General features: G+C 41.8%; 1 protein-coding gene across 2 annotated transcripts in view; it reads right to left on the bottom strand.

Moving 5' to 3' along the window:
* Positions 1-15719, bottom strand: part of WDR26 (WD repeat domain 26) — a 33415-nt gene extending 17696 nt beyond the window's left edge. Inside the window, exons 1-7 of one of the 2 annotated variants that reach the window (XM_009925012.2) lie at positions 13432-13484; positions 13084-13183; positions 12874-12930; positions 6030-6166; positions 5337-5434; positions 4356-4512; positions 2560-2616 (exon numbers count right to left, since the gene is read on the bottom strand). In XM_009925012.2, the coding sequence (XP_009923314.2) occupies positions 2560-2616; positions 4356-4512; positions 5337-5434; positions 6030-6166; positions 12874-12930; positions 13084-13183; positions 13432-13475 (650 nt within the window). In that variant the 5' untranslated portion in view covers positions 13476-13484. Of the gene's footprint in view, positions 1-2559; positions 2617-4355; positions 4513-5336; positions 5435-6029; positions 6167-12873; positions 12931-13083; positions 13184-13431; positions 13485-14836 lie in introns of those variants that run through there. The other variant, XM_069800057.1, reaches the window with a different exon arrangement.
* Between the last annotated feature and the right edge of the window lie 582 nt (positions 15720-16301).

Raw genomic sequence — 16301 nt, 5'->3', positions numbered from 1 at the left:
TATGATGTATAGAAAATACTGGAGTCCAAACCTCTTTGAACCTCGCGTGCAATTTTTTATTTACATGTTGGGGTTTTCTAAGTATCTAACTCACTAAGCTATATCTTACCAAGACTTTAGAAGTGATTCTTACATAAAAGCCGAGTAAAAGAAGTCTTATTTTGTTTTCTTGAATGTGATCTTGCAATAAGTTAGAAGTTTCTTTGCCTTCATTTTGTGCCATTTTTCACTTTCTTTGCAGAATACCATGTACAATATCTAAGCGTAACTAACATGTCATTATGAGCTTTCAACTTGAACTGTTCTCCCTCACAAAATCTACATTATTTTGTAAAACATAAAGCATTTAGCAAACAAAATATTATATGATAAACTACCGAAGAATTAAACGTTCCTCTATAGCTAATATTTAATACTCTAGGTACACACTGAGGAAAAGCTGACAGTCATAATATTAAGTTAGGCAAGAACTGGAGACAAGTTTTATTTTATTTACAGCTTGCATACTGTATAAGAATTTGAGAGCTAATATAAAGTAAATGTAGGCTTTTACAGCAGATGGCTGCTTTTATAAGCAATACCGGAGTAACTACCAGTTCATTGTTCAGATGCACTAAAGGGTGCATCTTTTTCTTGAACTACAGGGATCCCAAGTGGTTTAGTCTTATCTTGAGTTTTTATGTTGCCCAGCACAACTCTAATGGGACACAACAGTACTAGTGTAACAATGACAGTCTCCATGAATGTACAGCTGTACTTATAACTGGAGATACTGGCCTAAAACCCCCCCACCTTACTTCCTTTACATTTGTGTTTAAAAATACAGTTTGGTGGCAGCCAGGCTGACAGATACCTGAAAAACTACTCCTTACCAGAAGCTAGAAAAAGTTCTGCTTAACACAGTGTCTATACACCCTCAGTCCATTTTCTTTTGCTATAAGATGCTTCCTAGTCCATGCTTAAAGGCTATTGAGCAGCACTAAACAACCACACAGCCCCTCGTTTCCTGTCTTATGGTAGAGGAGGATAAACAAAATGTACATACATAAATATCTGTAGTTGGGTTCCTTGGGTATGCCTACTTACTTGCTTATAGAGAAACGCAAGTCTGTTCTGCTCCTACTTTAAGCTGACCAGGAGCTGTCTAGTTGCCACTGGAACAACACTGAGCCCAAGGTAAAAAGCCCCACCCATGAAAGAAGACCTTGTTTTCCCTGGAGTCTAGAGGAACATAGGCAAGCCCTTACACAGATATGTGTACCTACAGGAAGAGCATTTTGTTATTATTTAGCCATATTGTAATAGGTTGATGTTTTTCCTCAGAGCAGCAATTTGCTCTAGAAGGTGAAAGAGTCTTTATCCATAACTCATACAAAGTACAAGGGGCTCAGTGTGTCCCAGGAAAGCCTTTTCAGCATATTTCAGTTTAAAAAATACTCTATAGAACAATAGCTCTTGTATTTTAAAGCTTAAGAAAAGCAGCCAAGGTTTTGTAGAAATGAAAAGCAAGCAGTATAATTCTGGAGTATAAAGTTTTCATAGTAAGGCCTTTAGGTTCCTAAAAAGGGTAACAGGCACAGTTGATATAGCTGCTGCAGACATATGCCAATATTGAATTACACTATTCACAATCCAGTCAGATCGGAGCACTCACACAAAAAGTTCTCTTCACTTAACTAATGAAACATACAATCCAGCAAATTCAACTTCACAGATAGCAAAGCATACATTAAATAACCTTCTGCAGAAGGAAATAGCAGCAGTCTCAAAACAAGAAACCAAAACCAGTTGTCTAACCGTTTCTGGTTTTGCTAATTAGATATTATTGTAGCTCAAAGGGTTTTCTTTTTTTGAAGTGTTTCATTACAAATTGTTCTCTTTCGCACAACACGCTTGAATCATGCTGTTCACATGCTGAAATAAAGTATCTAATAAAGTTATCTGTTGTTGTATTTACAGAAGTTCAAAATTCTAAATAAAACAAACAGCTACTTTTTTATTCCCTGTACATACAATGGAAGATTTATTCCTCAACTTCTGCAATGGTTCTTTTTCAGAAATCCACATTAAGCTAGTACCTAGAAAGCAGTAGCATTCACCTCTCATTTGGGCTTCACTGTTTGTAAACTCAGACTAAAGTTTATTTACATGAAAGCAAGACAAAAGAATTCCAGGGGGAACCCAAACAAAACATCCAACTAGGCTGAAGGCTCTAAAAACCAAGAATGACCACCCCCAAAAGCATCAATTCTCTGTTATCAAAATCTCTGGCACAGTAAGATGAAATACCTCACCTTCATTCCCAGCAGTTTCTCCCTCTTACCTCCCACTCGTATGAAGTGATTAAGTTTTAGTTAAACATTTTACCTATTAGTGCAATTCAAACATGCTTGATCAAAATAATGCCAGAAGTCCAAAACAGATTAGTTGCAACTAAAAGAGGGAAAGTTGTCAGTGTTCTATCATTTAAGTAGTACAGAACTTAAGTTGTCTAAACTATAGACTACTGTTACTTCTGTCAGTTTCATCAATATTTGGCTTCCACTGTCTTTAACTCACCTCATTATGCCCAAGCATGGCAGCATGTACAGCGCACCACATACTGATCTCAGACCCCTGCAATAGGTAGGTACAATAGGTTGAGTTGAGGACAGAATGGAAGCCTTTATTTTGAAGTGGGGGGGTTTTGCCTTTTTTTTTTTTATTAAAGTAGTCATGAGTATTTATGTATGTATATATATATCAAATATTCAAGCTTAGGAAGTACCACATTAGGTGAAAAAAAAACCCAAACAAAACCCAACAAACCCAAACTATGGCCAAACTTTTATGTCAGCAAATAGATTCAGATGGGTGAAATTCAAGTCCAGATTTGTTGCATATAGTATCTTTTATATCCAGCTCTACCTAGGCCAACTTCAGTAAACCATGCTCTTTACAGTTGGCTTGAATGCTCTTTGGGGTTTGATTAATCACATCAAACCCCCTACAGAACATCCAATGTAATTTATGGACTTGTGCAAAGACTGAAGTTAAATCTCTTTCTGTTAGTCTGATTTTAAGACTCACTTCTGAAGTAGGGAAGCCACAATTCCAGTATCTGATAATTTCCAATAGCTCCAAATGGGAAACAACCAAATTACCACGCACACACACAAAACTACTGAATTAATGTAGCAAAATTACAAGCTAGACAATAGTCTAAAAAAGTTATGTGAATACATGAAATGCTGAAGATATTAATTTTAAAACCTTAAATGGCTACAGTGAAGTACTACGGAAATCTGCATCTTTAAAAACAGATTCCAAGTAACCCAAGAACACAAGTCAAAACAGCTGAGTTCAGAAAGTTTCTATAAGAAGTTTATCAGTATTAAATTAACTTCCTCAGATGAGCTAACATTAACATGAAAAGAATTCCCCTGTAAGCCCAAGTGTTAGCCTGCTACATGAACAAACATATAAGGCTATCATATACAGCCCTTATTTTCTAGGTGTCCTAGCCCTCATTCCCTTATTACCCCATGCACAGCAGTTTTCCGTAAAAGCTACACTGAGTTTTTAGGTCCTTAGCTGAGTTTTGCTGGATGAGGAAAAACCACTCAAGTCAGTCATTTGTTAAAAACAAACATCTTCCTGCTTCAAGTCTACTAAAATACGGCATTCTGAAGATTCAGAAGCAGCACTGGTTTTGTTAAAAAATAGTTATCCAGAGCGTCTTAAGACCTAATATATGTAGGTATAAGAGACGTTCAATTCCTGCTACCTTACAAATCTGAGAAAATAGTTATTTATATCATTCATATATTATGTAAAACGGAAATGTCTATTGCACACTTCTACTCTGGTTTAACCTTTGTGTCTAAAAGCACCTCACTGTCCACTATTAGAAGTTGAAGCTGAAAGCTGACTTCATGAAGTCTGCTTCTGTAGGCTTTCTGCATTCCAGTAAGCTTGAAGGCAGAGTCTGGATAAATAACATACTAGTGATTCGCCAGTGAAAAAACACAGCAATCCCGTGTTGATGAATAAAGAGACTGGCTGTCCAAAATCACAAGAAACAAGTGGCTAAGGATTAGCACAGTAATATATTCTATTCATACCCATCTGATTAAAATTTTAAAGCTTCAGTCTGACACCATTACCCCATATCCAGCTACCAAAGTCTCTTACACATACCTTCTTGACTCCCCCCCACTACTCATTTAATAAGAGCTGAGTTATCCCAGTCAACTCCTGTTAAACCAACTCAGAATAATTTTCATGTCCCTTTTAACAGTAGGTACAGTTAGACTATTTTAAAACACAAAGAAAAGATATTTTTGCCCATATTAAAAGTCGCAAGGGTTTCTTACCTACTACAAACATGATCTATTAGCAGCGAGACAGAATCTAGATTACTATCTAGTTTCGTATTATGATATAGGCACCGGTCCCGTTGTAGTTCCACAGCCTGACGTAGCAGGTTCTGTAAACGCCTTGGAGGAAGCATCACTGATGGGGGTAGGTACGCTTTAAAACAGTTATTAAGAAAAAAAAAAAGTATCAAAACCAAGTTGCAAGTAAGAGCATTTTGATTTGAGTGTTTCTGGAAGAGACCTTCGTAAATAAAGCTTAAAAGCTACAGGAAAAGAGTGCACACAGCTCGTCAAATTTACAGCTATACATCTGGAAGTAGAAGCATGAACTTCTGGAAAGCAGAGTTGTATGCAAGGTATTTGTAGTTACAGTATATATTGTCCTGGCCAACAAGCACCATTTACACAAGCCAACTCAAACCCCAGTATTTAACAAAGTCTGTAAAATTATAAAACAGTATCAGCTGTGTTAATTTAAGGAATTCTCTATTAAGACTATCAAAATAAAGAATACTATGATTTTACAACTCTGATATATAGTATTACACCAGCCACAAGAAAGAGAGAGGAGAAACTGTAATTCAGAGCACAGTCTGAGACCACTATCAACCAGTACTAGTATCACTAGTGGTTATAGGCCACACTTAGTTTCAACCTCTCAGTATAGCTGGCATTTACAACAACACCACCCCTGCCCCTGCCCCTCCTCGAACCGTACATTTAATCACCAAGTTATACTATTACTGTATGCAGCAGAGCTACAAAATAAGAGCTCCTATTACAAATAGTTTATCAGAGACAGCAAAAGGTTAGACACAGAAGACCAAAGGGTAAAGGCACCTAAAGGCATCCCCATTAACCAGGAAATAAAAAAACAACCACCGGCAAATGCAGTTAAAACCAATTCCCTGGGATATGTCATAAGATGTGCTGGATTTACAGAGGTGGGAATAAATTCTAAACACTAGAACATCTTACTCTGGAGTTTGTCCAAAAGTTTAGATCTGGAAGCTGTTCCTTTCCCTTCCCACTCTGCTTTTGCACGCAAGTCTTCTGCATGGCTACACATCAGATACCTGTTTAAAAAAGTGCACACACACCAACAGACCAAGTCTTTCTGGAATCATTCTTTTCACTTTTAAGCACAATATATATCATAACATTCTTAATGAATTGGAAACAGGTGACTTAAGCTTGAGACTGACAGGAAAAAAAGCAGGGAACTATTCCACACAAACATGCATCTTCTTCAGAGCAAGTATCTACAAATTGGCAATAGAAAAAGAAAACAAAACACAGATTTCAGGGAAGGTAGAAATGTCTTGTTTTCATCTATGAACAAACCAGACTATATTCACCTACTTATTCAACTATAACATAACAGACTAATAATCCTCACAATCAGATGACCATACATATGCATGTATTAATTTGGGTTCTAGTACTAGAAAAGTAAATCATAATCGGGTTCTTTTCAAGCATCTGAAACAGAACACTGTCTGCTGAATAGTCTTTACTCACCATTTTAGCATATGCCACTACAGCTTATTAATCAACAGGATTAATCAACAATCTTCAATACAGTTTGAGTTTTTACAATGTCAGCTACCAAAAGCTATAGAATTCCTTAGAAAATTCCACTGAAAGAGCTCTCAGAGTCCAAACACTTACCCACTGAGGACATGAATGCGTTCTGTATTATATTTCAGAGGTGTCAGTTCACAGCGTAGAACTTGAAGTGCCTCCAGGACCTTGCCATCCTCCAGGTATTCCAGGTACTTCTGCTGCAGCAGCAAAAACTTCATCCTCTGACATGACAGAAAGCAGCAGTCAGGGGAAAAAGGTTGACTGAAGTTTCAGAAAACGTTTGAGCCTAAACAGAACAGTAGAAACCATTCTACTATGCCCTTCAGAAATACAGCTATATGTAATGTTTCATTACTCAATTACTCTTTTTGCTGGGTTTTCAACAACATTGCAGCAATTAAGTTATCCATGAATTTCATTCCTGCCTTATGGGGCTCCAAGTATCTTCCTACCTCATTTCTCAGATCCCCCCTTCAACTTGTCTCATTTTCATACTGACTCCCTTTTCAGTCACCATTCCTCAAACCCTGAATTAGATAGGCTTCCCAATCTTACATTCTATCAAGAAAACCACCCAAAAGCAGCTAATCACATATTTAAGACTGCATGACAGCACAGAACACAACAGGCCAACTCAACAAGTTTTCATACTGCTTACATAGGAGCTGACATGGATCACGCAGCTGCATAACATAGAGCAATAACAAATTGACACTGCCTGAGGTTTTATTTTGTAGTTCCATGTTAAGTTGTTTTCCTTCGGTGTTGTATCATTTTTCAGGATTACAGAAAAAAAAATATAGTTTCCTATATTTAGGAATCATTTCACTTCTCAGAATTAATCACTGCTATTTCATAGCATTCCTTTCATCTTCTACAGTTTTTGGTTGTCTTCTTTTAAAAAAATAATCAAGCCTACTAATCTAACAACAAATGTCTGTGGATAAGAAAAGAAAATCAGCCATTCATTTACTATATTCAAAAACCTTAAGTCCTAGAAATTTCTAATACCAATTTTGTAGAAACACAGTTTGATTGTTTCTGGATGAAACCAACTATTCTGCGTTTGCACATCCTTACTGCTAGTGTTAGCAGTTATCAGAGAGAAAAGACATTTCTGGTCCACAAGACTCACCACATTAAAGAGGAAAATGTACATTCTTAGACATATCAGTGAGAAACAAAATGAAGATTATGTGCAGCAAATTACATCTGCTTTTCTAATGAAGACCCCACCAACTCAATCACCGATTTCCTTTGCTTTGTCAGACCTCAGGCACCTCACTATTTTCATGCTCATATTTGGTCAATGTTTACTTAGTTTCAAACACACTGCTAGCCTCCTTAAGTAGAGGGATAATTGGGAAATTTAAGATGCTCCTGTCCTAGTAAAGTTTACATGAAAGTTTAAGGCTTACTATATATAAAATCTAAAGTTAAAACATAAAGCAGTTTTAGCTTCCAGAGATGTTCAGTTCTTCAAAAAGAATAAAGTTTCCACATACAGTGCTATTCACTTACCACACAGCTTTGTGAAGCATAAAACATTACATGGTAAAGATGATTTATGTTCAAACATGTCTGTAGTACTCTATTGTCACGTACGCAACAGGCAAAGCCATATTACATTCCCTATCCAGCTCTCTAGTTCATTTGAACTTGGAATTGTTAGAGCATCACTGTACAGTTTTTACAGGCGAGACAACATTTTTTGGTGTTCTGACATGTAGAAAACCAAAAGAAAGATATCCCAATTATTTACAACCTCAGTGGTTGGTTCCGTGCAGTAGGCCAGCAGACCTCATGCTGTTTGCTTATATACTAGCAGCAGGAGGGATAAGAGCTTCCTCTCCCAACTATGCATGTGCTCACAAGGACCCATGAAGAGGCTCAGGTAGTAAGTCACATACCATATTTCACTCCTTTTGGTCACCTCCCACTGACAATCACCACCACATAAAAAATAGCCTGATATTTCCAGCTTGTAATAAAAACTATATTCCCTCCAACTCTTCCTTCTCCATTCACTGAATATAATATTTATTAAATTTGTATCATCTTTCCCTTAAATGTGCTAACCGTAACTGTATCGAATTAAATCTTTCTCCCTCCCTACTTCTAGGACTTGGCATGTTAATTTCATTTCTTTAAGGGGGAAAGTACAAAGAGCAGAAAACCCTAAAAACCCCGATTTTTGTAATGCCAGTCCCAAAAATTCGATGGAAGCATTACAGGAGCACTACTGTTCAGCATGCAGAATGCTGTTGCCAAGTTATCCAAAGACGTATAACTTCAGTTTTTGGGTTAGAAAGTATAATTTCCAAAAAAAAAAAAGTCAGCGCCATGTGTGACTTTGGCATATTAGGCATATAAAAGCTGCCAGAATAACACGGTACTGTACACTTCATGCAGGAGTCTACTGTTAACATAACAGAGAATTAGAATCAAAGATAAGCAGTTTTAAATTGTAACTTATCTTTAGCAAAAGGCAGGGACTAGAGTAAAGTCTTGATAGGGAAATTAAATTTATTTTCTAAGCTATTTTGATAACTGCTCCAAAACTTGCCCTACAGCATACATAAACAATGGCATGAATACAGCCTCCTTAAGGCAAAAGTCACACTCCACTGACATCATATTTCAGGTCTTTTTTTTATATCAGGACGCTCACAGCCTCCTACTACTTATTTTTGTGCAACTATTGACTTTGCTGGCAAGTAGATTTCACTGAACAACTGAATTTTGTCTTCATTTTCTCTCAACTACTTATATGCCCTACTAATAGTACTGCTAATTACGTCCAGTACCACCTTGTTATGGTAGACAACACCATTTAGAGTACATCTTCCCTTCTAGAGCCCAAACAACCTCTTCTAGAAGGAAAGCGAGCTGTTTGTAATATTGGCAACTGTAAAGTAAAAGGACAAACCCCACTATTTAAATAGAACAGAACAAGCATAAAACTAATCTGACACAATGCACCCACAAGAACAGCTTACTCATTCTCCATATTCTTCAGCTGCCTTCCAAAGAAGGGAAATGAAAATTATCATAAACCAAATTATACCATGTACAACATACAAAAGTGCCTGGGATTTGTTGTTGTCATCTCAGTGTTTGCAATGGAAATTCAACATCATTACACCCTTCACTGTTGCACAGTTTAAATCCAGACACCACCATCGCTTAGCTTATAGCAAAGATTCTTCACCCTGTAGGACCCATGGAAGAGTCCAATACAACAGTTTCAGCACTGCAGTCTGGCTGGTTTTGTTCAGTTATCACCACCTCATCCTGTCTTTCAACTCTATAGAGAGAATGAGGATAAAGCGCACTACTTTGTTGTTTCTAGAAGCTATTATTTAAGTGGAAGTTGAACATCTGATCACCCTGGGGCAAAACTAAGACAGAGTTAATAGATTTACGGGGGGAGAGGGGGGTGGTGGTGGTGTTTTTTTAATGTAATATTAGCACTTCGCCTTCTTCAAACTACAGCCTTCGATTACTAACATGAACGTTTAGTACTTTACTCCTTCATGGTCCTAATTGTTAGTAGGAAACCCCATTGCAGCATCTTAAATTCTAGGAAGTTTTGCATGCACCATGATTCACCAGCACTAGGGTAACCAAAGGTGAAAGCCTCAGCAATGCAACTGTGAAAATAAAAGGACAAGCATCCTACCACAGTCAAGAAATTGGGCCATTTTGATCACTGGTTACAGCAGCAAATCTTCGGAAGTTTAAAGAGTAAAATGCATAACCTAATTTTAGGATTAGATTTATTGTGTTATTTTTGAGCTGCATATCTTAACAAGCTCCACAACAGTTTTATTACTGTACTAAGAGTTCAAAAAAGTAAGTAAACACTGCTGAAACAACTCTTCTCCAAGATGAAGAAGGTAACTAAAAGACGTGCTGAAATTAACAGCTGATGTTTCAAGATGAACTCAACACAGCAGCTATCTGTTTATAGCCTGCAGAACTAGGACCCCAATTTTCATTACTTTGTAGTCTTTATTACTTTGATAGTCTTGTAAAACACTGATAAAAGTACTTAAAAACCATCCAAAACTTAAATGTAAGACTTGATATGTAAAGGGCAGAAAATATTCTGGCCTATAGAATTTAATAAGACTTCAACCATACTAAATCCTGTCACTTAAAGAGTAATTCATTCCAAGAGGGAACTGCCCTTAATACTGGTAGCAAGAGGGACACCATACAGGCAGGTGGAGCACTTCACTCAAACGACAAGATACAAATCCCTTTTTTTTGTTGTATTGCCTGCTGCGGGCTGTATACCTCCAGAACTGGGGGGAAGTCCCATTTAAGTGAATGAAAATAAAAAGAGGACAATTTGAAAGTATATTCTAGATGACTCTAGAGGAATAGTCTCCAGATTTCTTCCTAGGTTCAATTAGTTACCCAAGATAGGTGCCATAATATGCTTGAGTAGCTCTAAAGTAAGCAAAACCTCAGGCTGGCTTGAAACTGATATTTTCTAAGCGTTAGTCAAGGGAAAATACCATGCTTGAATCAACTATAAAGTTCTACAGATTGTCTCAAGACAGCTGTATCTTATACACTAGAAAAGTAAACATGACTAATCACACAGTATATAGCACTCAGTTGTGTTGACACAAATAGAAACAGCAGACTGTCCACCCCCCCCAACATACCAACACATAGCATCAAAGGTTTACAAATTCAGATCAGCCATTTCATGTTTAGTGTTTTCATCTGTAGAACTTACAGCACTTTGCAGAAATAAGGAAATTAAAACAGGAGTAGAATTTTCAAAATACATACGTATCCCCTTCACTGACCACACATTTCAAAAGCAGCTATGCATCCTGGTTATTTTGTCCAGGTCATATTAACTATAAGAAGAAAAAAAACACCAAGCCAAAACCAAACCACCAAACACACACACACCCTACTTTGTTAAATACCCTGTGTCATCTAAACTTTTAGGTACCCATTCTTCTTGTATGCACACATTTTTGAAACATCTAGTCATACAGTACGAGTCACAAATCAGGAGTCAGGAAACCCAAAAATCTAATTTTCTATTTTTAAAGAGTCACCTGCAGCAGCATTTTGTTTGGACTTTCCCTGATCAAGACATTTACAATCTTCATTAGCTCTGACTTTGTTGCATCTGGGATTACCTACAGAGCATAAAGCATCCCTCCTTACCTGTAATGATCTTTCACTAGTTTTCCAGGTGCTGACTATACTAATACCCACCCATGATCTCAACCATGTACAAAAAAGCCAGGCAGAGAGGGAGGTGGAGATGGTGTGCATGCAATGGAACACACACAAGCTCAACTTATCCTTGCAAATCAGTATTGTCTTACTAACACACATGTAAGACATTTAATACTGTTATCCGTTTTAAATTACATGAAATTTATTTAAAAGGAGAACAACTTTAAAAAGAAAATAGTTAATATTTGGTTCAGGTAAAGTGCAGTCTAAACCAAGTAATTTTATTGCACCAAGTTTTTATTCAGGCAGTTAGACATCAACATTAAAGAGCAGCATGCTTTCAGAGCGTTCCAAAACAGCAGAAGGAAAATGTCCCCCTTTTCCCTCAAGTTCTCTAAAAAGTACAGTGCTAATACACAGTTAAACCTCTTGACTCCCAGACATGTAAAACACTTTAATACTACAGAGAAACTTGATAACTTCAGAAGTTAGAAACATGAGAAAATCTGCTTCAAATGACTGTTTATATTCACATACAGTGGTTTCATACTTTCAGTCTCCACAAACTACTGAAAGCCGCATACAATATTCTAAACTATTTGAACAGTGAATGTTACGTATATCAAGTCTTTGAGAAAAGAGAAAGTGAACTACTAGTCTAACCAAGAGGTGCTAAGCTTTGACCAAATTAATAGAACAGAATGTAAACTTCTCTCAAGTACCCTCTGATGTTTTGCTAAACATCTGTTTTTCCTACTTCACTTCCTGTTCTCTTTCTCTCCCTCCCCCACCAGACAGGAAATTGTCTTGACAACAAATGAATCAGCTAGAAGTGGAGCTAAGCAGCCATCAGCTGATTCTTCATTGTTTACAGTCACAGACAGACACTTCAAAAAGCCTTGCTACTGTTTTCTTGCTAAGTGACAGTAGCTGTTCTAACTTCATTTCGTTAAAATAAACGTTTAAACACAACAGAACAAGCTGTTTGAATAGTTAAGTAATGATTTTCATCTCGAGATAGAAAAATCAAACCAAGAAACACTTTCCTCAAAGCACCTGAAATCATAACAACACGTATCATAACTGTCAAGTCACAGGATCTACCAACACTTCATTTCTAGGTTCACCTTTAAAAAAAAGCCAGCCAAAGAGAAAAAGCTCTAAAAATCCCGAACAGCAATACAAATGCATTTGCTCTGTAGAAGCCATCTGGAAAAGCAACAGTATTGTTCATCGTCTATAGCAGCCTCTATATTCCTGTAATGTGTTATTACAATGCCAACTCCACATTAGTATTACTGCATTTTATTTCTAAACTCCTCTTCCCTCAAGAAAATCTAACTCCCATAAACACAGAGATTGTGAGAAGTATTTCAAGTTTGAAATTAGTATTCAACATAGGCAGTTTCTACAGAAACTGACCTATTTTAGGACTGTTACAGGATTTATATTTTATCAGTTAAGTATGTTTAGCAAAGTTTAAACATTCAGTACACCAAATATTAGCCTCAATACTTTAGGGCTTCCTACCTCACATTCTAAAAAAGAATAAAAAAAGTTCAGATTAGCGTGATGTTTGAGATAGCATGCAAGCTGCTTAAAGTAAACAAAAAAGAAAACAAGAACTATGGACAACCAACTCCATAGTGAAAGATTACACCACTACAATTAGTCCAACTATACAGCTCTGAAAGAGTTCAAGTGTGCCTCTTACCACAATTGCATGCGGAGAATGCACTAAGGCCTTAAGTTCATTCAGGTCGTTCTCAGCCTGCAGAAATTGGCATAAGAAGAAAAAAAACAAACAACAAAACAAAAAAAAACACAAACAAAAAAGTATATAAGGAGGGTGGATTTTGAATTCTCTCACAGATACTATAAATTTATAACAGTGGTTAATACAGTCCTATAAGCCCTACGTTACCTTATCCCATTCTCCTTCCATGACATGATTGCGGAATTTGGTAGCAGAAGGATGTTCTAAACGACATCCTGACTCTTGCATGAGAAGATCAACAGTCTGGCTGCAGGAGAGATACAGTGTAAAAAAACCCGACCAGTTTTACCCTCACAAATATACCGCCTGCTATGATAACAGTTAACGATATTTAAAAATAACTTTAATGAAGTAAGAATACTATGACCAGATTCAGATGCTTGTCCAAAAAGACCATCTCAGTTGCCCGAGATATGTAAACAGCTACCTATATCTAAAGCAAGCTGTCAATGAGCTCAAAAGCTTCGCTGAAGTACCATGAATTATGTGACTTACCAGCCACCACAAACAGCCATCCCTGCACAGAAGATAAACTTCATGAAGGAAGATACAGACTAGAAAGCTGTTAGCTACTGGCTACTATCCCCTGCCTCCTCCCCCCCACCCACCCTCAATAAAAGAACACAGAGAGCTAGCACATCTGCAACAGGCCTAACTTTTTCTTCTTCATCACGCATTAAAAGACTGACTCCTTAAAATAAGATAAACAATCTCATGAACCTGTAGCCCTCCCCCTTTTACACTAAAAATAGCTTATTTACTGTAGTGTCGTCTATGAACAGTCACGAGTTGTCTGCCGCTGTAAACCTGCCTCTTGTGTCAGAGGCAATTTATTTTATGTGCCAAGTTCTCTGTAATTGACCCATTCCACAGTGTTTTGAAGACTTCTTTTGTGGTAGCTACCTGAAGACTTTACAGGACTTCTCTAGCCTCCTTCAAAAATTGTGACGTGTTGGCTTTAGCTTTACTCACAAAGGGAGTGTTGTGGTTAAATTCTTACACTTCCCCTACCCCACTAGGAAATTATTTTCCCTATTCTTATTTTAAGAAAGAGCGAACATACTCATTTCTAGTCTACAGATAACATTATTATCAAAAGCGTGCGTCCAGCACAAATCTGCAGAGGCCTTCACCATTTACAGGGACGAAGGTTTTCAGAGTGAAACCAAACAGCCTATTTTAAGTGGCAGTTTAGTTTATGCTTGCTTCCTCCGAGCTGACAAGACAAATCTTAGAGCTCATCTGCAAAAAACCACCCCCCCACGCCCAGCTGCGGGCTCCATTATGTTTACCAGATAACTTCTCCCCCACTAACACATTTGTATTGATCTACCCTTATCGGTGTGCAACTCGACTTCCATATTGCCATCCCTGGCAGAGGAAACTCCCGGCCTGTCCCTCCGCAGACACCGAGCTGACCGGCACAGGCTTGGAAAACACATCTCCGCCTCCATTTTTTTTTTTTTTTTTTTTTTTTTTTTTTTTTTTTTTGCGAGCGGGCCTGCCCCACTGCTCTGCCTCGCACCCAGGCACTGGTCTCTTCTCGTCGGGGACTACCAGGCTGCGACAGGGCAGTTTTTGCCACCAACCCACGACCCCCCCCCCCCCCCCCGCCCCGGAGGTCCCTTCCTCTCCCCCCGCCCCAGCTCCCCCCCACCCCGCCTTCGGGCTGCCCATCCTCCGCGAGGACCACCGGCCTCCTGCGACCCCACGCCGGACCCTGCCGCCCCCTCCCCGCGGACGGAGGGGAGGACGGCAGGGCGTGTGTGTGGGGGGCCTCCCCCGGCCCCACGCAGGCCCTTCGGTCAGGGGGAAGGACCCCCCCCCGCCCGCCCAGCCCCGGCTGCGCTCCCCCTCGCCCTCCGCGGCCTTCCCCGCCTCCGCGGCCGCGGCCACTTACTTGAGGCCCAGGCCGTGGAGGTGCTGCCCGATCAGCCGGATCACGTCCTCGTCGGACTGCGAGAGCCGCTTCTTCTTCTTCAGGGCGCTGCCGCCGCCGCCGCCGCTGCCCCCCAGCTCCGCGGCGGCCGGGCCGGGGCCCCCGGCGGCGGGCACCCCGTTGTTGACGCTGAGGCCGCCGGGGCTGCCGCCGCCGCTGTTGGCCGAGGGCAGCAGCCCGTTGGCGTGGGCCAGCTGGTCGCCGGCGGCCGTGCCCGCCGAGGCCTCGCCGTTCTGGGCGCCCAGGCAGCCCAGCTCCGGGCCCGCCGGCCCCTGCGGCGGCTGCTGCTGCTGCTGCTGCTGGCCCCCTCCTGCCCCGTTGGCCTGCATGGCGCTGCCGACGCCGCCGCTGCTGCTGCTGCCTCTGAGCGGGGCGGCGGCGGGGGCGAGCCCGGCGGGGAGCGAGGGGGACTGGGACGAGGTGAGGCCTGCTCTGCCCGCGGAAGCCCCGGGCTCTCCTGCTCCCTCCACCGCCGCCGCCGGGGAGGCCCGGGCTTTCTTCCGCGGGGGCGGGGAGGCTCCGCCGGTGTCCGAGTCGGAGGAGGAGGAAGCGGAGGCCAGAGTTTCCTCGCCGAGAGCGGCCGTGGTGGGAAGCCGGGGGGGCGAGGAGGGGGAGGCGGGGGGGAGGGGGGGGGGCGGCGGGGGTGAGGGGAAGGCGGAGCGGGGCCCTGTGCCCCCCGGGGGTCCCGGAGGCAGCGCCGCCGCCCGCTCGGGGCTCCCTCTGGCGATGGCGGCCGCCGCTGCCCTGAGCCCCCGCCCGGCAGCCCCAGGCGCTCGGCCCGCTCCGCTGGCTGCCCGCTGGGTTTGTCTCCTCTCAGCCCAGCTGCAGCCTAATGGAGTCCGGGCCGGGACGTCACAGGAAATTCCTATACTGCCCCCTACACACACTTCCGCCGCCCGGGGCTGGGGGTGGGGTATGGGCCCTATAGGTGCCGGGGGGCGGCGGCGGCGGGGAGGCCCCGGGGTCGCGGCTGACGCCCCGCCGGGGCACTGCCGGGTCGCCGTCGGCCGCCCCGCTCTTGCGGCCGCCGGGCCTCCGGGGCGGGGGTCTGCCGACGCCGAGGAGGAGACGGGGGGGGGCCGTAGGGCGTCCGGCCCTGGGGGGACACCCCGGGGTCTGGGGCGTGTGGCCGGCGTGTGGCAGCGCCTGTCAGTCCTGGGGCGAGAGCTCGATGGCGGAGACGTGCGAAGGCGCGCACGGTGGGCACGCACCACGTGTGGCGGGCACGCGCTGCCCGGACGCGTTTCGGCGGGACTGGCCGTCGCCGTAACGGGGTGACCGGGCAGAGGAGGGTTACGGTAGTTTCCTGAAGCGATCTGAGGGGGCGGGTGTTAAAAAAACACAAAAAGGAGAAATGGTCAATGAAGTCACGTCCTGTCGTTGCCTGGGTTGGTTACTGGAAGGGTTCAGACCCGCTGCTGGTCTT

This window comes from Haliaeetus albicilla, chromosome 13 (assembly GCF_947461875.1).
Source record: "Haliaeetus albicilla chromosome 13, bHalAlb1.1, whole genome shotgun sequence".
In the NCBI taxonomy this organism is placed as follows: Eukaryota; Metazoa; Chordata; class Aves; order Accipitriformes; family Accipitridae; genus Haliaeetus; species Haliaeetus albicilla.
This window is presented reverse-complemented; position numbering and strand designations above follow the sequence as displayed.